The 26,154-nt window shown below is 39.4% G+C and overlaps 2 protein-coding genes across 2 annotated transcripts; one reads left to right on the forward strand and one right to left on the reverse strand.

The window, feature by feature from the left end:
- The first annotated feature begins 15,652 nt into the window (after positions 1-15,652).
- On the forward strand, positions 15,653-16,493 carry LOC113029023 (cystatin-B-like). Its single transcript, XM_026179595.2, has 3 exons — positions 15,653-15,878; positions 15,981-16,082; positions 16,238-16,493. Exons 1-3 carry the CDS (start codon positions 15,804-15,806, stop codon positions 16,361-16,363), a joined length of 303 nt encoding a protein of 100 aa, XP_026035380.1. The 5' UTR covers positions 15,653-15,803; the 3' UTR covers positions 16,364-16,493.
- Positions 16,494-18,948: 2,455 nt separating this feature from the next.
- LOC113029021 (uncharacterized) lies at positions 18,949-24,877 on the reverse strand. The gene is made up of 5 exons (XM_080305833.1): positions 24,866-24,877; positions 23,489-23,606; positions 21,311-21,383; positions 20,721-20,796; positions 18,949-19,674 (listed from the first exon to the last, which is right to left on the reverse strand). Exons 1-5 carry the CDS (start codon positions 24,875-24,877, stop codon positions 19,270-19,272), a joined length of 684 nt encoding a protein of 227 aa, XP_080161959.1. The 3' UTR covers positions 18,949-19,269.
- Positions 24,878-26,154: the final 1,277 nt, after the last annotated feature.

Raw genomic sequence — 26,154 nt, forward strand, 5'->3', positions numbered from 1 at the left:
GATATTCAGTGCAGTTCTTGTGTAACTTTACATATTTCAGCTTTCCTTGAAAATGGTAAACGGTAGATGGACCGACTGTGTCAGATATTTTTTCTCATTTCTGAGGGCAATGCTTTCAGATACAGTTAATCCGTTGTAGGTTGTTTTTTGTTTTGTTGTTGTTGTTTTTTCTTTAGGTCTGCCACTCACTTGTTGTTCAGTTTCTTCATTTTTTTAAGAACTGTAGATTATACTAAGTTATACCAGCTTTTTGGCTAACAGCTCATTGGAAATCACCTTCTGGTGCAAAAATACTGATTTATGTATGTCAAATGGTGCTTTTTTGTCATTTTTCATAGATTTAACAAAAGAAATGGGAACAAATTATTTATTTCTGGAACAAGCTGCAAATAAAAAAGTGCCTAAAGATAAGTTAACTGGTTCCTCTCTTGAGTTAGTTTTTCTTTTAAAATGCTTGAATGATTAATATGTCAGCGTAAATTGCCCTAACAAATAAAACTATTCCTCTGAAAGTGCTCAGGCATAAGGACTGGTCTGAAAATAAGTGGAAAAACACCCAGAGCTCAAGGTTTGTTTGTTTTTTTAAAGACAAGTGAACAATGAATTACAATAAGTTAGACATGATGAAATAAAGGCATGAATAACAGTAATTCTGAGCAATCAATCAATCAATCAATCAATCAATCAATCAATCAATCAATCAAGGCTTTATTCGCCACGTGCAGGTTGCCCTGCAGTGAATTAGGAACCCCCGAAGCAAACACAGCAGCCATCCTGCCCAGCGCTACCATTCCAGCGCGGGCTCAGACCCACCGTGTTCCCAGGAGGGAACAAGCATCGAAGGCTTTTGGAAAGGGAGGGGGGATGAGTGTGTGCATATCAGTGTATATGTATGTGTGTGCATGTCCAGAGTTCAGCTGAGACAGTGTCCTTCGCCCTGCTAGGCTAAGTAAACAGTCTTCCAGCCAACCCAGGTGGCCTTGCATGGAATGGGAAGGAACAGTCTAAACACAGTCCATTATCAGGGTGTTTTTGTCGGTTCCAGCCTTGCGACCGCAGCTGGCGCCGAAGGGGTATCCACATGTGTCAAAATGCTGCTCGCAGAGCAGAAAGCCAAGAGAAACTTTGAGGTTTTCATTGCACAGAGCTACAAAACACAGGTCGTAGCTGGGACCAACTACTTCATTAAGGTAATGTTTGTTATGTAAACAGTGGCAACTTTACAAATCTCTTCAATATAAAAACATATCATCAATAAGAGTATTGATGGTAGATGATCTGATCTCTCAGGGGAAACTAAAGCGATGATCACTGGATTTTTTTTCAGCTACTGCTTCTACACTCTGCGCTTATGTGGTTTTACATTTTATGCAGAGGCTCATACAAAACTTTTAGACTTTTTAGCCTGAAATGTTACTTATCACTGCAAAATTTGAGAGAAACCTGCAAAATAAAATGAAAATTCATGTGCACTTCATACTGTTTCAGCCATGAACAGAGCCCAACAAACGTTCTGTTTGTGAGCCATCAGGCACTCTATATATATGAAGGTGTAGATTCTCCTTTTCTACATGTTAGCATGTCGTTTGGCTAGTGTGACTTACCACAGCTGTGTTAAAATGATCAGCAGTACTTCTATGTGCACATGATCTCCTTTAACTTTTCTTGTACTTCCTTGCAGCTCTATGTTGGAGATGAAGAATATGTTCACCTCCGTGTTTATGAAAAACTCCCGTGTGATGGAGAAGAGCTCGAGCTGACTGATCTGCAGCACCCAAGACTCAATATGACAGTATTGAGTACTTCTAATGGGACAATGAACCAGCCAAAACATCAGTGCCTACAGCCTGTACTCTCATTGTAATCCATTAATAACCTGCCTCTTCATGAGGGAAAAGCTTTCCTTGTTTACATATAATAACATACTGTAGATAATGGAAGGCAAAGTTGATCAGTTAAGTGGGTAAATAAATGAAGCTGATAATTTTTTTTCTGTTGTAATTTCTAATTTTGTGAAAAACCTGCAGTTTCAGGAGCAGACCCTATTTCTTCATTTGTCACACTGAAAGAGGCCAGACAATTGCATAATCAGTGAAGGTAAACACGTCTCTTTCCTAATATGGGCAACAGGTAATCAATATAAAATATGTATATTTTTTGGGAAATGGTGCAGACCTTTTGTGCTCAAAGCTGATGAGGGACCACTGGACGTGGAAGACGTTGTCACTGACCACCTTTGGTTTGCTGTCTTTGACCAGGAACTTGAAGTTGTCCATGGTTTCCTGGACGTTCTCCTGATGAAACACGTACCCAGACCCAGATTGATATCGGCTACGAAGCAATAAGGCCACATTAGTAATGATCAAAAACTAGCGTTGTGCATTGCGCACTAGCACAAGACAAAGAGGACTGGAGCAGAGAACTTCTAAATTTGAAATCTCGCTCTGACTTCTGGTTTCATTGGATTACTAGATAGTCCAAAATGGACTGCCTTGTAATGAATAAGGCATGGCACTGTTTCATTTCAGGTTAGACACATGAATACAGTTTGAACTAATGGAGTTATCTAAATGTATTTTTCTGTTTGGGGTTTTTAGTGTTAGTGCTTCTTCATCAGTTCATTCATGTTCATGCATTTGTTTTTCATGTTTCAATTACTTCTTGTTTTCAGTAGCAGTTGGCTTGATTTATTACTTTGTTACCACCATGTTTTCTTCTACCCAGCAACGCTTTCCTGATCCTCCAGAGGATCCCAAGGAGATCTCAGGCCAGATGAGACATAAAAGTAGTAAAATACCTATAGCTTTTTTTGCCCCCCCCCCACCCCGAGGGCATTCCACCCCCCCACCCCTCGCCCCCCACCCCCGCGGGCATTTCCCCCCTCCCCTATCCCCCTCCGCGTCCATGTGCGTGTGCACGTGCGCGAGAACGGACTTTTTGCACGTGCATGTGGGTCCAGGGGGTCATATGAGTTCACATGTGTTTAATAGCGTATTATTTAATGAAACCATTATGTGTTTTAATTAAACTCTTTTTAAAGGATTGTATAGGTCTCAGAGTTCTGTTATTTAGACATAGATGATTTAATTTAACTACTTTAGGGGTATTTTAACTAGTTAGGAGCCTTTTGCATTTTCTTCAGTGGTATTTAGGAGCAAATAGTTTTCAAACAGAGGGCCGCAAATAACAGGTATCCCTTTAGAAATAAACAGTGATACTTCTAAAAACCGTGTATTCCCACACAGCATTTAATTTAGCTAGTTTAGGAAGATTTCACTTTTCTAATAGTTTCACAGGCTAATAGTTTTTAAATAGAGCACCACAAACAACATGTATCCCTTTAGAAATAAACTGTGATACTTCTAAAAGTACATATTTGCACTAGCGCTGTATCAACCTCAATGTGGCTTTAATGCAACTAGTCTTATAATTATCTACTAGTCTGCAACAGTTAGACTCGATGATTACACATAGATGATTTAACTACTTTAGGGGCATTTCACTTTTCTAAAAGTTTCACAGGCCAATAGTTTTAAATAGAGCACCGCAAACAACATGTATCCCTTTAGAAATAAACTGTGATACTTCTAAAAAACACATATTCACACACTCTGTAACAGTTAGACAGAGGGGGGGTACAGTTAGGCTCCCAACAGTCTGTAAAAAAGGTATGAAGCAACAAAAGAGGAGACCTTATCAAGAGCATCCCAGCCCAAAGGTGTTTCTTCACAAATAGTTAATTCCCACACTCTGCAACAGTTAGACTCGATGATTACACATAGCTAATCAGAGGGGGTGCAGTTAGGTGCCCAACAGTCTACAAAGCAACAAAAGAGGCTCCTTATCAAGAGCATCTCAGCCCAAAGATGTTTCTTCACAAACAGTTAATGGCTTTAATGCAACCAGTCTTATCATGTCAGAGGCCAACAGAAACCATGTCCAACAGAGTCTCCAAAGGCCTGCCACCTTTCTTCCTTACATCACACTCTTTTATTTCTACATCTCAGAGGTCAACTGAAAGTAGCCCCACCTATATAAAAACACCCCATCAGACACACAGTATATTCCACACTACTTCACAACTGCCGCAAGGTATAGCGTTTTAACTTTTTATTTTTTCACCTGAATGGGCGTTGTAGCCGACTTTGCTACCCGCACAGAGCGTTTCTGACAGTCGGGTGCTGCTTATACAATAGAGAAAAGCAACAATACAGAATGTTTCTCTGCTCCAAGAAATCCGAGGGCCTTTCACAAGGTAAGCATGTCTGTTATACCCAGGGCATAAATGTCTGTATGTCAGTGCTGATTATTCAAACCCTGTTTAAAATGTGACACATATGTTGTCCGAAAACATTTCCTCTAAATTTGCAAAGTTACTGATTTAAAAAATATATATTTTCGAATTTTTAGTTGCATGTCAAACATATGATAGACTCTTGAGCATATTCGTATAGCTAAATTCACAATGGTATAACCGTGCTAAATAAAAGAGGCCCAAGCACCAATGCACTCTAATCCACTCCGCTAAACTGTATGTTGATAAGTACATGAAGCGTACCTCTACCTCTACAGCTGAAAACAGTTTGTATCCGCACTCTGAGGATCTGCTGAATTGTTTTTAATACGGCACTTTTTGACGAACAGCAGATGATGATGAAATCCTCTTTATTGTAGAAACTGTCCCTAAGCTATTGTTGCTCATACTTACTGAGGTCCCTAGCTACTTCCTTACTATGTCAGTAAACTTTTTTGAAAAGGAAGCTGTTGTAGATTTAAAGAAACATCTTAATTGAAGCAAAGGCAAAAAAAAAAAACTGGAATGAATTTCATGTGACTGTTCATATTAAAGCCAACAACAAGTGAAAATCCAAAAACGGCTCCAATCCTTTGTATTAATGATCTCCCCCTCTCTCTCTCTCTCTCTCTCTCTCTCTCTCTCTGTGTGTGTGTGTGTGTGTGTGTGTGCCCTCACAGAAGGAAGGTCACAGCAGGAGCTTTTCTCAAACGCATTACCAATCAGTTTTTTACAAGAAGTGTAGCTCACACAATGGTATAAATGTATTCTTTGCGATACTTTATAAATATGAAACTCTAAAGATTTTGAGTTCGGGCACATTGTGAAGCAAGAATCTAAATATCTGTGTCACAATGATTTCTATAAAAGCGCGTTGTTTGTGGGGATAATGCAACAAATCTTTTGTGCGTCCTATTAATGATCAATGATAATTGAAGAGGAACCCAGGCTCGGGACATTTTCATGACAAGTGACAGCGCTGACATCTACTAACGAGAGAACATGTTTTATCATCATAAAGACTGTGATATGAAGCATCGTTAAAGTGTCACTTCAGTAATGTTGACTCATGCTTTTAATAATGACTTTAAAACACTAAACTCTAATTTCTGTGGTTATTTTAAGTTTACAGAATATAACATGTGGTAAGACGACGAGTTTTACTTCTCACTGTCCATGTTATGTGTATCTATTTATCATGTATGCTACTTTGCTCTGTGGACTGTAAAATGTTTCATTGTGTTCATGAAATAAACCAGACTTTCACTGTCTGCATCTTTTACTGTTTTTCTGCTTTTGTTCACTCCAAGTTTGACAAAACCTACAGATATCCAGAGTTAACCCACTAACAATGTGGAGCAGTCACAGTGTATTTAGCTGCTTTTTCCCTGAACACAACCAACTGAGAGAAATGCCTGTAGGCCTCACTTTGGTCATTTGAACACTGAAGGAGATTTGTTCCATAGACACCTTATACTAGTGTTTCCTGCATTTAATCCATCACTACTATGTTCTATTTAAATCCAGATTCCTTTTATAGTTTGCAGTGAAATTTGTTAAACCGTTGCTTAATGGGACAGAAGTACAAGTCACTCTTTACTAACACATTTGTAGATAAATTTATTGCTAAACAACGCAGCTAGCAGTCTCACACACTCTTTAGGTTTTTCAAGTTATGTGTGTAAGGGTTTAGTCTATCAAACCTTACCCTTTTTCCCCAGTATCACAACAGTATGACTCCCAAAGTACGGCTCAGTAAACAACCAATGATTCTAAAGACAGAACAGAAAGATACAGTTGGAAGATGAATGATTGCGTTTTTATGATGCATAGTAAAACGACCCCCTCTTCTTCTTCTCTGTGCTGGTGTTGTTGTTGTTGCGTGTGTGTGTGTGTGTGTGTGTGTGTGTGTGTGTGTGTGTGTGTGTGCCTTAGAAGTCAATTAATACATTAGCCATACTTAAAAAACATCTGAATTTCATTTAGAACTGAGATTCTAAGTTGTAAGCAGAAATCTTATGCACAGCCAGAAACATGTTTCCCCACTTTCACAATGCTGAGGTGCCAAATCCACAACCCCCAACAAATGGTTTGTTACACGCGGGTGTGAAGGGCAAGCTTTACTTACACAGCCTCACACACAGTAGATTTTTAAAGTTTTTGGGTACAGGGGTTTAGCCACAGATGCAACATCCACTTTTGATAAAGATCACTCCACCTGTTTATTTCTTAAGAAATTAAGCATCTTTATTAAGCTCTTATTTATAAATGTCTACACAATAATAGACACTGTGTGCTCTGTGACATTATAGTCTTCTACTTCTGCTTCCATCGGTTTGCATTTTAAACTCCCAGCCTTTCAGTTTGTTATGAACGACTTATATTTCTAACATTTTGTGATATAAAAGTGAACCATGCGACTTTTTTTATTTGGCATGACTTAAGACACGAGTTATTTAAACAATTATAAATGACAGTGTGGTGGCCATAGTACTTTATGTGGGCCAAATGTGTTAAGGATAATGTTTATCAATGTAAAATTGCAAAGAATTTGTGGATAGAATATAACATTTTGTAAACAGTTACCTCAGAAGCTGTACTGGTAGATCTATGTATGTAAGGTAAAACTATCCACAGTACTTCCACTTAAGTAACTAAACACATAAAGTCACCCTTACCAATAATCCACTGCTCCTTGAAAAAAGTAGCACAAACAGACAACTGACTGAGCAATGATAAGTAGAACTACCCGAGGCCGAGACTCAAGCAGAAGAAAATTAAAAGTTGTTGTTTTTGTGGCTCGAAAAATTAAAGAAAGTATGTTTAATAATTCAACAAGACCCGCACCTTCAACACATGTACATTCAAATTTTGGAACAGGCTCATCATTGCTGTTGTTCAATAGTTTTTATCCGTTCGAAAAAGTCATTTTACGGCTTTAATATTTCCAGCTGATAAGGAGAATGAGTGCATTTCAAATGAGCGTCCAAAGGCTTTAAACATCTGCTTTGTCTGTAACGACAGTATCAAACTACAGAGTATTGTTTTTACTAAAATTCAACATTTTCAGATGAAAATTTGGCTGCTTTTTGTTTTTTCACTGTAACACCCACCTCAACGCCGTTTTTAGGATATTCTTGGTGATCCCACCTTTTTCATATTTATGCTTTTGGCACTGAGGGTATCTAATACGCATGTTGTCACTGTGTTTTTGTACTACCAGCTGCGAGGGCTCTGCTTTTGCTTTGAGCAGTCTGTTTTTATTTTGTCTCGTGACTGTGTGGTTTTTTTTCAAACGAGATCCTCCTCAGTTTGATTTTGTTACCACAAACTTTGTGTGAAGTTCACAACAGAGGTAAAGAGATTTAAACACCCCAGTTTAAGGAGGCAGGCAGGGGTTGAACCACCTGCACAGGGCTGGTGAAGCAGAGAGTGTCCGGGGAGATGTGCAACAGAAGCAGAGGGAACATTTTACAAGATGATAAATGGCACATTTAGGTGATTAAGGACTGTTGACAAGCTTAAAAGACACGTCCGTCAGAGTTCAACAACATTACAGTTTGATTAAATAAAACTTTTTTAAACTACACAAGGGTCATTTTCTCCTCTGATAGTAAGCATATTAAACATGTCAAGAAAGAAAGAGTATAAAGAAAAATAGTAAATGTGTGTCTAATTAAACTCTTCCTGTGAACCTTATATCATCCTTTAATATGTTTGGTGTTACAAACTTGAAGAAGCACAGAAAAGATCATCAGACATTAATCTAATCAGTTTTCAGCCTTCATTCATATTGAAAAGTTGAAATCTTCCCTGCTAGACCCAAGTGCAGCGTTTAACACCGTTGACCATAACATGTTATTACAGCTATTATTAAATGGAGAGTCCTCTTCACACACTGAGCTTAATTATGAAGCTCCACAGGCTTCTGTGCAAAGACCAGTTTTGTTTACATTATACGTGCTTTAGAAGGCATAGCATAGCATACATTTTCACTGCTATGCATATGATACCCACTTTTATTGGTTAAACCACCGGGATGTCTTAGACACATAATGAGCTTTAATTTTCTGCTTCTAAGTTCAGATAAAATCGAGGTTATTGTAACGGGGCGTAAAAATCTTAGAAACACTGTGGCTAACAAGATCCTTACTCTGGATGGCATCGTCTTGAGGGGGGGGGGGGGGGGGGGCAAAAAAGCTATAGGTATATTACTACTCATAAAGTATAAGCTCTCCAGTAGTTTCTGGGTCTTACTCATAATTGCCTTTGAGTCAGGTGTGCACTGATAATCTCCAAAGGGAAAATACCCAGGCAAGATCCCACTGGATGTCTTAGAACATAACATAGAGATGAACATAATTATTTTAGCCATTCAGACCCAATTTTAATAAAATACCATTACTAGGAAGTGAACTGACTCAGATCAGGTCTGATAGGAGTCAGTCAAAAATAACCACACGGGGTCAAAATGGGTTAAAAATAATTTTTTAAATATGCCAAAAATGTCACAAAGCACTGCAGCAGCTTGTTAAATCAGCAGGAGAACCAAATTCACATGATGGTCTTTAAAGACAATTAGTGCTGATTTTTATGCTTGCACACAATTTTGCTGTGAGGAGGGGGACACCCAAAAAAGACTGAATCTAAATAGTAAAAATCTTTTGCGAAGAATGCATTTTTTTTTAGATAATATCACTTCCATAATTTGCAGCCTTGGGCCAATTCACAGTACTTGGAGAAATAAAATAGCCTGGAAATGAACGTGAAAGTTATTATTGGCTCTCGGTTTCTCCTCATTTACACCTTCCACAGAAGGCTGTGGAAAGGAAACACTTAGATGAGAGCCCCACTGCTTCAAAATTGGCCAAATGACCTTCAGGAAGCTAAGCATAAACACCACAGAGATGAAAACAGTACTAAATTATGCATTAATATCCAGAATAGTAATATCTCAAACATATTTTTAGATTGATTACAAGCATTTGGCAGAATATGGGAGCAAATGCTCACAGTCGGGATGACGTTTACAGTTTGTACTAGAAATCTCATCTGTTTTATTTATTCATATTGCCTCCGTCTCTCAGGCTAAGGGTTATTTCAGTTATTGGGAATGTATTATCATTAAAACATGATGTTTACAAGCTTCAAATTGAGCATGCGACACATTAAAGTGGCTTTGTTTGATTTGTTGGGATATAGTTGGGATATATTTGCTGTACACAATATATCCCAACTATGACTGTGGTGATCCCACACTGAGCTGATAAGATAAGCATTTGCAGCATACCTTATCAAAAAGCAGCCTTCCTTTCCTTTTTAATATCATACACCATCAGCGAATTGATGTGAGTTTTTAAAATGCACATGTAGTATATGGTTTATTAGTATTCGCTATGACACAAAAAAGGAAAATTATCCTAATTTTTTATGAATATTTGAAGCATGAAAAGCAAAAAACATCAAAGCTTACAGGAGGACGGGAAAAGGCAAAACTTCACCCACTCCTTTGCTCAACCTGTGGTGAGCTGCAAACATAAAGCTGCTAAAATTAAGCAAAAAGCAAACAAATTATCCTCATTCAAAAGTCATGTGACAACCTCATTGGCTCACGGAATGTTAAAGATCTGCTCCAAAAGGAGAAAAAAGAGAGCATAAAACAGGAAAACATGCTTAAGAAGAATCAGGAGCTCCAAGAAAAGCTTGATGGAGCTCTGGAAAAAAATAAAGATCTGCTCCAAAAGGAGAAAAAAGAGAGCATAAAACAGGAAAACATGCTCAAGAAGAATCAGGAGCTCCAAGAGAAGCTTGACGAAGCTCTGGAAAAACTGAAAGAAATCCACCAAGAAGAGAAACAACAGTCCACACAGCAGAGAGACATGCAGCGCAAACTCCAAGCCATGGAGGAAAAATACAAAGCTCTGCATGTGAAACATGATAAAACTCTGCACAAAAATCAACAGTTGCTTCAAGACAAGAAGCAAATGGAAATTAAACTGAAACAAATGGGCTCCAATGTTGACGAGATGGAGGAAAAACACAGATTGCTCCAAATCAGGCTCGAGAAAACAGTGCACAGAAATAAAGAGTTCATTCAAGAGAGAGAGCAACAAGAAATGCTTGAGAAAGAAACGGACTCCAAGCTTGAAGTCTTGGAGGAAGAACTGAAAATGTTGCAAATGACTCTTGAGGAAGCACTGCTCAAAAATAAAGAGATGCTTCATGAGAAAGACCAACAGCAAATACATCAGGAAGAAATGTATTGCAAGCTGAGGAACATCGAGAAACAAAATGAAGGCTTGCAAGTTATGCTTGATGAAGCTCTGGAGAGAAATAAAGAGTTGGTTCACGAGAAAGACCAACAGAAAATACAAAAGGAAGAAATGGATTGCAAGATGAAGAACATCAAGACACAAAATGAAGGCTTGCAAGTTATGCTTGATGAAGCTCTGGAGAGAAATAAGGAGATCCTCCAAGACAAAAAACAAGAGCCCGTAGAGCAGAGCGACCTGCAGAGCAAACTCCAAGCCATGGAGGAAAAATACAAAGCTCTGCAGGTGAAACATGACAAAACTCTGCACAAAAATCAACAGTTGCTTCAAAACAAGAAGCAAATGGAAATTAAACTGAAACAAATGGGCTCCAATGTTGACGAGATGGAGGAAAAACACAGATTGCTCCAAATCAGGCTCGATAAAAAAGTGCACGGAAATAACCAGCTGCTTCAAGAAAAAGACCAACAGAAAATACAACTGGAAGAAGAAAAACTTATTCTTCAGAGGAAAAATGAAGAACTCCAAGAACTGTATAATGAAACAAAGTACAAAACAACTGTACTGGAAGGAGAAAAGAAAAAACTGGCAAATCAATGCTCAGCGATGCAGAGTAGCATCAATGCAATGCTGAGAAAAAATACAGAACTTGAAGAACTTTCTAAGACCTTGAAGCACAAAAACACTGAAATCCAGGCACAAAAGCAAGAACAACAGAAAACACATAAAGACCTGCAGTGTAGACTTCAAGATATCCAGAAGAGAAACCAGCAGCTGGAAGACATGCACACAGATGTGCACAAGGCAAAGCAAATAGAGGAGGCAACAGTTAAAGAACTGAAAGACCATCTTAAAGAAAAACAAGAACAATTAGAAGACATGGTGAAAAGATGCAACAAACTTGAGAAAGAAAACACAGAAACAATGGATGAGCTGAAAACCCTCATCATTGAGAAAAAAGTGCTGGTGGAAGAATATCTAAAAAAGAAGAGAAAACGTTTCCACTGGTTCTGGAGGAGAGACACTGCTGCTTCTCACCTGATATAAGCTCGACTTCCTCCACCTCTATTCCATCTTCATTTTCCCCCTTCCCCTCCCTCCTTTCTCTTTTTTCACCCTCACCCCCCGACCAGTCCCGGCAGTTGACTGCCCCCTCCTGAGCCTGGTTCTGCCATAGGTTTCTCCTTTAGGTTTCTTTCACTTTAAAAGGAGTTTTTCCTATCCACTGTCGCCTGGTGCTTGCTCAGAGGGGATTGTTGGGGTTTTCTCTCCTCTCTCTTTCCTTCTTTCTATCCCCCCTTTTCCCCCTTCTACCTTTTCCTTTACCCAATAAACACAATTGGCCTCATTTTACATGTGTTTGAAAAATGTCTTCATTCAACAATAATTCATCTTAGGTATAAAAACAGGAAATGGGTAATAGCAGCATGTGTGTTTGTGTGTGTGCATAATATACATACTTGTATACCAGAAGGAATTAATACTAGATGGGTAGAGACAGGTTTTAAAGACTAGAAATGAAAACATGTGAGTCCTATAATCTAAGCTCGTTTCACATTCATAGTAATTAGTTACTGATTACTTTTTTCAAGTAACTTGACCAACACTGATGCCAACTACTCACCAAGTGGTGGAAAAAGTTTGGTTTGGTTAAGTTTTGCTTTCATCTTTACTTTTGCGCCCTCCTGGGTCTCATTGTCTAATCAGCCTCTTGTGCATTTGTAATCCCACCTTTCCCTCTGCTTTGCCTCACAAACAGCATGCACGCCTGACTTGACTGCAGGATAAAATAAATACGGTCAGTATAAAAAGAAAAGCAGCAGAGAGAAGAAAACATTTAAAGTCCCTCCACCAAGCAAAGATTTATCAGTAAAACCTGGATTTTGGCAGCGTTTAGGAAAACAATTCATCCAAAATTAAGTATTAAGAATCAGTTTCTTATCCTGGTAAAAGGGAGAAAGGATGGACTATAGCAGAGGAGGTGAAAAAGCAGAGATTTATATAGAACAAAAAAAACTATGGAGTTTTATATCAGGTGTGAAAAAGTTATGTAGGTTTGAAAGATGTGAAGAAAAGATAGAAAAGATTGAGAGAAGGGCAAAGAAGTCATCAGAGGGCAATACAGCAGGAAGAGATATGGACAGAGAGCTTCCCTGTAGTCACATCTGAGAGGGTGCAATAACCAGAAAAGTAAAAAAGGTGAGAAAATAATGAGCTAAAAAAGAGAGCTGCAAAGGATATGAGAGAGAAATGCTGTAAGCATGTCTCCAGGCTCTGAATTGAAGGATTTTAGCACACAATGCTTTGTGTTTTCAAATTCACAAAATCATATTTTACGTTCTTGTAGCAACAACCATGTGAGACTGAAGTTTAATCAGAATCAGAATCAGAAAGGGGTTTATTGCCAAATGTTGAGCAGGTTTACAACATTAGGAAATTGCCGCGGTGCTTCAGTGCAAACATAGTGTCATAAATAGCACTTAAATAGTGTCATAAATAGCACTTAAATAGTGTCATAAATAGCACTTAAATAGACATGAAAAAATAAAAGTAGGGATAAGAATTAAAAGTGCTACGTAGAAAGATATGTGCATGAGCTGTACATGAGATATATACATGAGAATAAGAATTAAGAGTGCTACGTAGAAAGATATATACATGAGTGCAGGTGGTGATCAGTGCCAAACATGGAATGATGCAGGGTCTTTTCTTCTAAATACTTTTCTTCCCCACGTCCCGTGTGCAAGAGTCAATTATAGCATCATTTGGAGAGTTATATTTCATTTAGCATGTTATCCTTTTTGAACGTATATGTGAAGGTGACCTAAAATAAAGCACAGTTCAGTCAGAGAGTCTTTTATTGATTGAAATCTACTTTTCCAACTTTTAGGAGATAACTGAAAGTACACATGAAAGGTGCTCAGTAGGTTGTCAGCATTATTTTATTAGCAAATTTGAACATCAGTTTAATGATATAAGCAGTAAATGACACTATAAACTGAGTTGATCTTACTTACTGGATATAATATGTTTTGGTCATGAGTCATGCTCTGAGTGCATGCACCCTGACGGCTCCACTCCGTCAGTCATTAAGCCTGGGAATGCTGGGCACCCCATGGCTGAAATAAGAGAGCTGCACACTGAAGTGGGAAATGTCAGATATAGGCTGGTGGTGAGGAAAGTCCAGGACTGCCAGTGTGTGTTCAGATACCTGTAAGTATATTGATTGCTGCAGTGTGTGTTGTTGATGGTAAGAGTTCTGGTGATGTTGACTATGAACGCAACTGCATCTTGTATTTATTTAATAATTGTTTTGCAGTTATCTTGTAAATGTGAAAGCATTGTGACATGTGCAGCATTTTGGATGAAGTCGCTGCTCTTTGGACGGCCTCAGTGCTGCGTGTGTATAATGTAATTACCTCCATAGTGCTGCGTGCACCAGAATAGTTGCAGCTGTCAACCTTACGGTAAGTTGGTGGCAGAGCAGTGGGGAAGGCTAAAGTAACTGTGCGTGTGTGTGTGTAGATTAGATAAATGAAGATATAAATTATATAAACTGTATAATCTATTAATCAATTAATGTATTATTTTAAAATTCCCCTCTCGCCCCTGCAGACTGTCTATCCTTCCAGCTCAGATCCTCCACCAGAGGCCTGGGATCTTGAGGGTCCTGTGCAGTATCCTGCTGTTCAAGACAGAGATCTCGGATGTTGTTCCAGGATTTCCTGGTGCCACTCGCCTAGCTTGGGAGTCACTGCACCTAGTGCTCCGATTACCACTGGGACCACTGTTACCTTCACCCTCCACATCTTCTCTGAGCCCTTGGTACTTCTCAAGCTTCCCGTGTTCCCAGTTGTTACATGATAGAATCTCGATATCTTTCTGCAAAGGCACAAACTCTGCAAAAGCTGTCTTATCAATGCATCAATCAGCATAGCGTCTGTGTCTTTTCTAGACTTTGATCCTACAGTCCTGCTGCTGAATGCAGAGTCTGCATTCATTGCTAAACATGAAATTTCTCCTCAGGGTCATGCTTAGTGCACATGTCGCTGACGTCAGTGCTTATGGGCCTGATGGATTGTCTGGACAGAGCACCATTGGCAAAATCATCCTGCAAACTTTGACTGCAAATCTGTAGCTGACTGCTTACGGTTTCTAAATGCAGACAGTGTGTGGAAACGGTCTTCTTGTGGTGTCATGTTCCTCTGGTGTCAAGTTTGAAGTTGCCCTATAGCACAGGCCCTATCCACATCAGTTAAATGTAGCATGCTTGGAGCATATGATCGCTGCACCAGGGTTCATGCTCACAGAGATACTAAGTGGGCACCAATCAGGCACTGGATTGGTAGTACCTGGGGTACCTGAAGCTCAAAACAAGAGTCAATAGCAGAATAAGCTATTTGGCTTTGGCAGAGAAGATCTGGCAATTTTTTATGGGCATAATCCACATTCTCACCTCTGCTGCTCAACGCAGGAATACATTCTCCTTACAAACATGGCCCCATTTAAGGGAAAATAAACAAACTTTCCAATAGCATAAGATTTATTGCCAAGTGTGACAGCAAAGAAATGATTGCTCAAATATAAGTTTCCTTACTTTATCTATGAAGTTTATATGTTTGTAAAAATAAAGTAAATCATCTGCTCTAAACAGGTTTAAATAGACTCAAGTTTGCTTTTAGAATTTTCTTGAAAACATGTTTTTGGGGTATTTTGCAAAACTGTAAGTTTCCTCAGTCACACACTTTTTTGACTTACAGATCTGGCATATTGATCTATCACAGGTTTGATAGCTTATCTCTGGACAGTCAGCTTAAAGAAGAATTTGCAAAGTTCAATGTATTTATTTTTTGACAGCCACAGCCGTGGCACATAAATTATTTTTATAAGACATTTATCACAGACTACAGACTGACAGGACTACGACAAACACGTTTTAGTTATCGTCCTTTTTAGTCGTCTAAAAAAATGTTAATATAAAAGCAAAGGTTTATCTGTTTTAAAGACACAGATAATTTAAGACACAATTACACAAGTAGATATTTCAAGAAGACATTCTAAGCAAACATTTAGGGGCTGTCGTGTCACATGTTGCTCCTCCTATCATGCGTTAGAGTCACCTTCCAGTAAGTTTCCAGGTCACTTACCCAGTATATGTACTTGGACTGGCACCAGTATGTTTTAGACACATACAACAAGAAAACTGTCTCCTCTGTTTATTTCAGCGGACTTTCACAATGGATGCCATAAAATGTGGAGGATTCTCGAAGGTGAAAGACGCTGATGAGGAAATTCAGACAATCTGTGATGAGGTGAGCTTCTTCACAACATTCAGACTCACATATTAAACAGACACATCAACTCTGTGCTCTGCATTTTATGTCATGTTTTACTTTTATTTTGTCCATACACAGGTTAAGTGTCAAGTAGAGGAAAAAAGAAATGAAGCATATGTCGTGTTCAAAGCTGTTCAGTACAAGAGTCAAGTGGTGCAAGGAATCAACTATGACATCAAGGTAACTGTGACATCAGACATGATAGTGATTATTAATGGAAGAAAATAAAGAAAGTGTTTATGGACTGAGTTACTTGTGAGATCCAGATGAGCTGTTGAGCAGATTGAAGATCTTCAGTGTTCAACAAGTACAAGTTTCCTCTGATTTGACTGCAGGTACATGTGGGAGGATCCAGCTACCTTCATCTGCGGGTCTGGAAGAAGCTTCCATGTTATGGAGGAGAAGCCGTAGTTACTGGCGTGGAAGACCATCATGACAAAGATCCCATCCAACCTTTTTAATGAGGTCACACTTTGTATTTCAGCTGCTCTCTGCCTCCAAGCTGCTGCCTCATGACATGTGCTGTTTTATTATCCTGAAAGAAAAAACTGCAATAATGCTCCTTCAAAAGTTAAAGTTATAATCAATATATTTTAAAAAATCTTTATTTCTAGACATATAGCACTGACTGGTGAAAGAAACTCCGTCCCGGGTCTGGTCCGTGGATCGGGTTTCCCCGAGGCGTGGGCGTCTATAAGCAGAGTTTTGTCTTTACCCTATAAGATTCAAAATTATTAAGTAACACTCAGCAATATATTCTCAAGTAGCACTCAGATATGCCGTCAGCGGGTTAGTTACGACGGCGGGAGCAGTTAGGAGAACAAAATGATACAGAGACTGTTCAGGTTGCCTTCCCAAAATCAACTCAAAGTTTTATTCTTTTGTGCAGCAGTATTTATAGGCAGAAAGTTCGTGTGTCAACAAGTTTCAAGTTAAAACCATATAAGGAAGGTCCCCCAGCTCTGAAAGAGGTCTTCTACAATTGTATCTCAACATACCTTTGACAGGTCCGTTAAACACTAGACAGTTAGAATCCTTTGTTCTACAATTGCAGTAAGATGCACTATCAAGGCCTATAAATCTTATACAGAGGTCTCCTACATCCGTGAGTTCTGACACAACCCAGATGGTCTTCACATAAACATCTTCTGCAAGGGAGTGATAAGTAAAAGAGTGATTTGTTGGTGTTTTCCCTCCAACCTTAGTATCTACTTTCACACCATAAAATCTTGAGTTGACAAAGCAAGAGAAAATGACGGTTAACATAAAGAGCCTTGTTGAGTCACAGAATCTTCTGTCTAATATCATCAAAAAAGTACCCAGTAAATGCTCCCATAATACTAAAATATCTAACAGTTCCCTTCTTTATTATCACACAATAATAACACAATATAAAGGCAAAATGTAATAACATAATCTAAAGGAAAATGTAACTTGTCCTCCGAGCAAGCTTGATATCAAAATTCTAAGGAAAAAAAAACCAAAAAAAAAAAAAACTTCATTCCCTTCTTGGATAACGGAGTAATTCACAACCTAATGCTCAATATATACATCAGGATCATCATTGGCGACATCTGGCACATCATCTGGGTCAGTTTTTGTCAATTTCAAATACGTTGAGGCAGCTGTACTAGTAGCTATACGGGTCATCATTGAGCATATATATGGCATCACATAACAGGCAATAATCATCAAAAACAAAATAATACATACTGTTACAAAGGCTACAATTAGTTCCTTCCATCTTCCAAACATGTCCTGTAACCACTTGTCTAGCCACTGACCATGACCTGCATTGGTTCTCAGTTCTATCTGCAATGTTTTAAGTTTATTCATAGCTTGTGTGAATGAACCATTAGGGGCAGTATTATTGGGAATGAAGGTACAGCATACATCTCCAAACATAGCACAGACACCTCCTTTCTCAGCTAACAGCATATCTAAGACCATTCTATTTTGCATGGTCATTAAAGAGGTAGCAGACATCTGTTCTCCTAGGGCTGTAAGGGCCGTATTGGTCAGATTAATATATTTTTGCTGATGGTAATAAACATAATTAATCCAGGCTACATTTTTGTTTATCTGCACCCACGGTAATATTGAGGCAAACCCTGCAGAGGTTTCTCCTTGTGCCTTTAATTCATTTGGTATCCCGCGTGGAACTCCTATAGCATCTATGTAAACGTCATGTGAGTAAGCGGAGCGTTTTGTACGTCTGCTGGATACAGGCAGATCTGAGGTTTGTTGTATTAGTAGTTCTTGGGCTAAAGTTACTAGACCACAGGTACCGGTCCAATTAACAGGTAAGGCTAATCTAAGAGTATTGTTGCACAACCAATAACCGTTAGGGATTGCTCTAGTTAGGCGCGTGACCATGTGTGATTTAACTAACTTCCCCCAGTCAGTGTCATATAATACACCCTCTGGGGGAACAATGATCGATTCTCCGCTCGAACTTGAACTGTGTGTGTGTTCCTCCAGATATGATAAAACTTCAGCCACAGAGACAGCTAGCCATGTCTCATTGCAGCGTGCACCTGGGGAGTCAGAGAAGAATGTATAGTTATCCTTTGTATAATCTATGTGGGTGTCTGGGCCAGTTAACTTTAGTCTGCGCAGACATATCATACTAGTATTAAAATGGAGAGGGATCTGTCCTAAGGGCAGTGAGGGTTTTAACCTATTCTTGGGGCGTTTCATTGGGGCGCAGGTCCCTGCAGTGTCATTAGACAACTTCAATAATTCGCCTAATGGAGTCTCAGGGTTAGTTGGTGTGTGTGTGTGTCTAAGTAGGCAGTCGAGAGGGCTCAGAGTCAACTGTAAAGTGTCTTTGAGGAGAGCATTATCTCCGTCGATTTTCTCTAGTCCCTCAGTGAGGGGGAAACCGGATATGGGGTATCCTACTATTACCTGTTCTGGATTGCCCTTTGAACAGACATAACAGTTACTGGTTCCTAAATCACGAGCGGCTGTTCTGGCATTTTCATACCAGGAGTTAACTCCTGCTGTAGGGGGTGCATAAAATGGTTTATTAGTGCCATCTGTGTTGCTATTTACTGATTTTAGGGAACGTGAGGAGCGTACTAGGTGGGTGTCTTGCCAAATGGAGCATGAGGTATTGTCAGCAAAATACGACCTGCAAAAATGTGAACATGGTTGCAGTCTACAATACAAAATAGCAAAGAAAAATCCTAAAGTTAATGCGATAGATATGATAAATAACCTAAATATATAAGAAAAAACACAGTTCTTCAGTCGTCTCCTGGCCTGGTCCCAGGTTCGAGAGACATCGAATAAGCGTCGTATGATGACAATGGGCATTTCATTTTCTCCATTATCAGGATGGAATGAGTCTTGCTTTATCAGATTAGACATCATGTGGTACTCTCGGCTTTCTGTTCCTGCTGGATGTTCGAGTACCTTGTTGTTGTTCATGTGGAGGATCAAAGAGCTCTCTGAGTCTTGGCTCTTTCAGGCGTTGTGTGTTAATCAGTGATTGCGTGTGTGTATGTATATTGGCTCCGGGCGCTGGCTCGCCTGAGTCATCGTCTGCTTGATCCGATGCCTGAGATGGTTCAGTGGGGCTGCTCTTAACCCTGCTGGCGTGTATCCACTGCGGTTGTCCGTCTGTAAGGATGCTGGTTCTCGTCACTGCAAGTACAGTCTGGGGGCTGGAATACACGACCTCCCCGGGTGTCCTTGGTTTTAGCGACTTCACCAACACCACGTCTCCTGTTTTCCACGGATGGGTTGGATCTGTAGAAGGGAGAGGCTGAGAGAGTTTCTGATAGTTATTATTCAGTGTTTCTACCAGATTGTGAACATAGTCGGACAATGCAGTGTCTACATCCCCTTCCAATAGCGGTGCCCCTCTGGAGGCTGACCATGGTGTTGGAAATGGTCTTCCCATGATTATTTCAAATGGAGATAATTTGGTTGCTGCGGATGGAGTCATTCTAATCTCGCAGAGGACTTGAGGAAGTAATTTGACCCAGGTCATTCCTGTTTCTATCATTGCTTTAGTCAGGCGATTTTTTATGGTCCTATTCATTCTTTCTACAACTCCTGAACTCTGAGGGTGGTATGGCACATGATATTTCCAGTCTATTCCTAGAGTTTTAGCACACTTTTGAATTACTTCTGATGTGAATGAAGGTCCTCTATCACTGTTAATTTGGTGAGGTATTCCGAATCTGGGTATTATTTCATTGCACAACTTTTGACAGACTACTTCTGCAGTTTCTTTTGATGTTGGGTAAGCTTCTACCCATTTACTAAATTGATCCACTATTACCAGTAAGTACTTGATGCTTCCTTGTGCTGGCATATGTGTAAAATCAATTTGTAATGTATGAAATGGAAAATCTGGTTGTGGTAAATGCTGATGTTTTGCTTTTGGTCTCCCTACATTAGTTCGTGCACATGTTAGACAGGTTGCTAATATGCTTTTTACTGCATGTGATGTTTTCTCAATAACAAATCTTGATTTTATTGCCCCTATTACCCCTCTTTGTCCGACATGACTCACACCGTGAAAATGTCGGACAAGGACTGGCAGTAGGGAAGATGGGAGGGCAATCAAACCCTCAAGATTTTTGTATAGGCCATCTCTGTCATCTAAGGTACAGTCATTATCCTCCCAATAGGTGTAATCAGATGCAGAGGCCTGCTCTTGTATAAATTTTAAATCAAAATTTGTTTCTAAATAGTCTGGGAGTGTAACAAGTGGCAGCTGTAGGGGCACAGATAATACTTCCTGTGGAGGTGGGAGCTGTGACACAGCTGCAGCCTTGGCAGTCACGTCTGGTAGGGCATTACCTGCTGCTTCGTCTGTGTCAGCTGTACTGTGTCCTTTCGTTTTAACGACTGCAACGGCCGATGGCAGCTGTATAGCCTGCAAAAGTGTTTGAACAAGATCAGAATTAGCGATCGGTTTTCCGTCACTTTCTTTTAAGCTGGTTGGATCAGAATGCTGACGTTGTGTGCGTGCAGCTGCTGCAGCAACTATTAATTCGGTCTCATCTTTGTAAGGCGGTGGGGCCGTAGGCTGAACGGCTGGGCATGCAAGACTAGCTTTTCCTGTGGTAGATTTATGTTCTATGCTAGAGCCTGCACTAGCTTTATTTGATGTTAAAGCATCTACACCTGGTTCCGGTCCCTTTTTCCATAGTGGTGACATTCGATGTATCACGTCGCGGCATTCTATCATATATTTTCTATAGGACTTTTTAAGCAGACTACTTTTCTTATCGCAAATGGTATTCAACAGGGCTGTGCAGAGAGGTTTAAAGGGGCGGGTGCTCAAAGTTAAAAAGGGGCACATTGAACCAGGCTGAATAACAACAACACACATTCATCAAGAATCTAATATGGGCAACAAGGCAAAGCAAACATAGCCGATGCTTTACCTGATGGGTACAATGTTGCTGTTGAGGGGTTGCTGCTGATGGTGCTGGAGGGCAGGGCTGTGTTGATCTGAGACTGTAGACATTAAAAAGTCCATAGGAGAGATGGTAGCTGATTAAATGTCATGAGATAATAACAAAATGCAAAGATTGGTGACAGCGCTTGGAACCATAAGGCAACAAAAAACTGAGAAATAATTTAGGCTCTGCCTGTGAATCACTCTTTGCTTCTCTTCTTCCTTCCATCCCATCATTTCATATATCGCTCTCCACTTGCTGTCTATCTGAGAACAAGGCACAACTTGCTATTGCAATAAACTATAATCTAATTATCCACACCTAACAACTCCAGCACTTAATCTAAAATAAAATGATGACAGAAAAATGTTATAGCACTGCCTTTAGTAGCCTCACACAGCTCCTACTGTTTCCTCCTCATGTCCTTACCAGGCATGTCTGGACAATGTTATATCATGAGTAATAATTAAAAAAAATCCATATAAATAAAACACACACATGCACGCACACACAGTAACACTTTAGACCTTCTTCAGAATACTGTATATACTGTGGGCATCATGGTGCTGATCCAGAATCCTTACATTATTATTTATTACTAGACCTACAATAATAAAGCAATGAGGGGAAAAAAGTAATAAATATGAAATAATGTCATTATGTTGATTCCATTTGTTTCACTATCCACTCTGTGCAGGGGCAAAGTTTATTACATTTTTAAACTGTAGAGATACAATCATTTTACTGTTGTAAAATCCAAATTTTGTCTTATTTAAAATATAAATCTAATATAATCTGCTTCTTAATGTATGTTCTTTAAAATACAGCGTGTGTTTTTAATATATTATAATTATAATGATGCATAATTATGTGGACATGCATATTATTTTTAGTAAAATATAATCCCTCCAGAAAGGCAGGAAAAGCCCTGTAACTTGCTTTAAAGCTAAATATGTTCCCTAAAACGGTGACAGAGCTACAGACCCATGACAGCCTTACACAGGTAGCCAGCAGCTATGACCAGCACTACTTGTGCAGTTAATAAAAGGACAGGTAATGTTTGTCGCGCTGTTGCACACACAGCACGCTCGTTTGTTTCAGTTCGTCAGTTGCAACAAGACAGCTTACCAACGTGTACGTAATAAGCTAATACTCCTGGGTGCTATACACTACAGTGTACGCTGTACACCTACTTACTGGTTTTGTCGCATCAGTCTGTGTCTCTGAGTTAACTCGTGTTTCTCCTACAGCTGCGGACCGGAAAAAGTGCGCGTGCTCTTTGTGAGCTCGTTCCCGGCTCGTAACCAGCGCGTTCTGCCGTCAAGGGCGATCATTGGTTAAATGTGAGCATGTGACTGATGCAAGCCAGAGCCTTTTATTTAGCAAAACTGTGATTAATAGTTAAATATTATTGTTGAGGGGCACAGACAGGACTCCGCACGCACACACACATTTAAAAAAATTATTTTTTTTAAAGTTGCCTCAACAAAAGGGCACCTTGGGCACCCATCAGGAAAGGGGCGGGTGCTCAAGCCCCTCAAGCCTCCCCCCCCCCCTCCTCTGCATGTGCCTGGTATTCAACATTTCTACTGACCTGTTTTCTGGCGATAATCGTTCGGGATAGGGCTCCGGAAATAAATTAGAATGCATTAAACTTACAGTTCTTAAGTTGTAGACAAAATCAGTCACGTAAGCACTTCCACATGTTCTGGATACGTGATCATGGAAGTCTTCACCGATTCGCGGACGTGGGTTACACGTAACCGGAGGTGGGAGTCGTACTGAGCCGTTATTTGTGACTTTATATATATATATATTCGGTTTTACAGTTAATTTCGATTTTTCATCGGACCTGTCTGAGGTCATTGAATTATTCTGACCCATGTTCAGTGATTTCCAGAGGGGTTTACACGCTTGAAGGATTTATGCTAGTATTTTTGCTGTGGCACAGCTGAGGTTTCAATTTATTGCTAGCAATTTTATCTTTTCTTTTGTTTTTGGTGAGCAGCTTCTCACTTAACGAGCAACTTCTCGCTTTTTTAGCATGCGTTTTCAAAACAACAGGCAACTTCCTGTGTCTTTCTGTTTTAATTTACTTAGTAAGTGGGTCACTGAGAAAGGTCTAACACAGTCTTATAAATAAATAAAAAGACACGTATTTACCTTCGTCGGCGTATCCCACTTCTGACACCAAAATTGAAAGAAACTCCGTCCCGGGTCTGGTCCGTGGATCGGGTTTCCCCGAGGCGTGGGCGTCTATAAGCAGAGTTTTGTCTTTACCCTATAAGATTCAAAATTATTAAGTAACACTCAGCAATATATTCTCAAGTAGCACTCAGATATGCCGTCAGCGGGTTAGTTACGACGTGGGGAGCAGTTAGGAGAACAAAATGATACAGAGACTGTTCAGGTTGCCTTCCCAAAATCAACTCAAAGTTTTATTCTTTTGTGCAGCAGTATTTATAGGCAGAAAGTTCGTGTGTCAACAAGTTAAAACCATATAAGGAAGGTCCCCCAGCTCTGAAAGACGCCTTCTACAATCATATCTCAACATACCTTTGACAGGTCCGTTAAACACTAGACAGTTAGAATCCTTTGTTCTACAATTGCAGTAAGATGCACTATCAAGGCCTATAAATCTTATACAGAGGTCTCCTACATCCGTGAGTTCTGACACAACCCAGATAGTCTTCACATAAACATCTTCTGCAAGGGAGTGATAAGTAAAAGCAGAAACGGCCCTAACCAATCTGGCGCCCTAGGCAAGATTTTAGGTGGCGCCCCCCTACATCAGCAGTGTAGTGTAATGTTGTAACAAATAATATTTCTATTAAATAAGCTTTACTTTGCATTTTAATTAACGTGGGATTATTTTTTGTATTTAGAAATAATAGTACCAACTTTTTTTTTTTTCAACATTTGTGGCACTGGCGTGGCGCTCCCTGATGGACGGCGCCCTTAGCATTTGCCTATACGGCCTATGCCACGGGCCGGCCCTGAGTAAAAGAGTGATTTGTTGGTGTTTTCCCTCCAACCTTAGTATCTACTTTCACACCATAAAATCTTGAGTTGACAAAGCAAGAGAAAATGACGGTTAACATAAAGAGCATTGTTGAGTCACAGAATCTTCTGTCTAATATCATCAAAAAAGTACCCAGTAAATGCTCCCATAATACTAAAATATCTAACAACTGGAGTTCATCATTTGAAGCATTAAAAGTTAAATTCTGCAAAAAACTAAATGATTGTGATTGTTGATTTCTTGCTAGTTATTAACTTCTGTTTTTACCATTATTGCAGCTTCTGATGATTTTTTTTTAATTTTCATATTTGTCCAGAGCTTCATCTATAATAACTGTAAGGTTAACAGTACTCTTGTCTGAATTATCTCTGTGTGTATGTGTGTCTGAGGGAAGACTCCCAAAAGTCCAACACATGTTATCCTATTTTTAGAGACATATTTGTGCAGCATATACAGAATCTAACCAAACATTAAAGAATTATTCAGGCTATTAATCTCTCTAATTTATTGTGTTTTACAATGATGGACATGGTCGTCCATACAGAAGATAATCAGTATTAAGACGTCAGCCACAGCTGAATTTCTTTGTAATCTTGAATTAGTCCCACTTATCCAGCAGATGTCCTTGTTATGTCTTCTACACATCTTGATCGTTTGTACATCTCCACCATGCTTTGACCGGATCATTCAGCCTTCCTTTATTTATTTAAATATATTAACTATTTAATCTAGTTGACCATCTTATAGTGGCCTTATTGCAACCTTCAACACATCATTTTCAGCTGTTTGTCTATACTGCATTTTTTTCCTTTAGTTTGTATCACTTTGTGGCTGTATTTTCATCTCCCTATTTTTTATTTTGATGCTGTTTGCAGTCATTAAAATCTCTTTTTTAAATTTTTTTTATTTTTGCATCTACCATTTCCGGCTCCAAATGTTAACTAGAAAAGAGTAATAATTAAGCAGAGCACCCTGAAACTCACTTAAAAGCATGTGAAGAGAAGATTCCCCCCCAGAAAAAAACTAAACAAAACAACAACAACTAGGGAACAGTAAAATCTAATCTCTACAGCCTTAAACGACAAATAATAGTAATAAAATAATATCTAAACCACAGAGAGGCGTGTACACTAGAGCAGGGGTGTCAAACTCCAGGCCTCCAGATCAGGGGCCCGTTCCTCGCTAAGTAAGTTAGCTGGATTTGATTGTTGACGATTTCGCGTGATCCTGGATCGTTCGGTTCCCCGAAGCTCATCCGGGACTTGCTGTCGTAGCAACAGAGCCGTAAGCGTAAACCTGCTCGGGAGCAGGTTCACTTTATGTAAACAGGATTAGATCGCGGCCACGCAGGTATGTCCGCTTCATTTATACGAAAGCAACAGCGATATTCCACCACTGTTTCACCATAAATAAATAACATCAATGTAACTAAAGATAATGCAGTACTTGATCCATTTATTGATTTCACACAGATACATACAGGTCATTTCCTAAAAAAGGGAAATGTACTATTAACATTCTATTACATGTATGTGATTATTACAGATGTAATTCATATTTCAGAGTAGTAATTGTAAATTACTTCGTGTAATCAAGATGAGAGACCACGGCTATAAAAGCGAAGGTGGATTTGGGAAGCCTGTCGCAGCCATGTCCTGTCCGTTTACGCGAGCAGCCCATTGCGGAAGGTGCAAGATTGATAAGGAGAGTTTTCAGAATTCAGCGTATATTGCGGGACAGACAGGATCCTTTAGCTCAGCGTGACAGTGTGCTCATAGAGAGATATCGATATTCCCGTGAGGGTATT

This window comes from Astatotilapia calliptera, chromosome 9, assembly GCF_964374335.1.
Source record: "Astatotilapia calliptera chromosome 9, fAstCal68.1, whole genome shotgun sequence".
Classification (NCBI taxonomy): domain Eukaryota; kingdom Metazoa; phylum Chordata; class Actinopteri; order Cichliformes; family Cichlidae; genus Astatotilapia; species Astatotilapia calliptera.

Excerpts from the sequence above, each read along its gene's own strand:
- LOC113029021 (XM_080305833.1), bottom strand. Across the intron at positions 20,797-21,310 it reads AGCAACATTGTACCCATCAG|GCTATACAGCTGCCATCGGC; the intron begins GTAAAGCATCGG and ends ACACTTTTGCAG. Across the intron at positions 19,675-20,720 it reads TGACACAGACGAAGCAGCAG|CCTCTCCCTTCTACAGATCC; the intron begins GTAATGCCCTAC and ends AAACTCTCTCAG.
- LOC113029023 (XM_026179595.2), top strand. The coding sequence starts at position 15,804 with ATGGATGCCATAAAATGTGGAGGATTCTCGAAGGTGAAAGACGCTGAT. Across the intron at positions 15,879-15,980 it reads TTCAGACAATCTGTGATGAG|GTTAAGTGTCAAGTAGAGGA; the intron begins GTGAGCTTCTTC and ends GTCCATACACAG. Across the intron at positions 16,083-16,237 it reads GAATCAACTATGACATCAAG|GTACATGTGGGAGGATCCAG; the intron begins GTAACTGTGACA and ends ATTTGACTGCAG.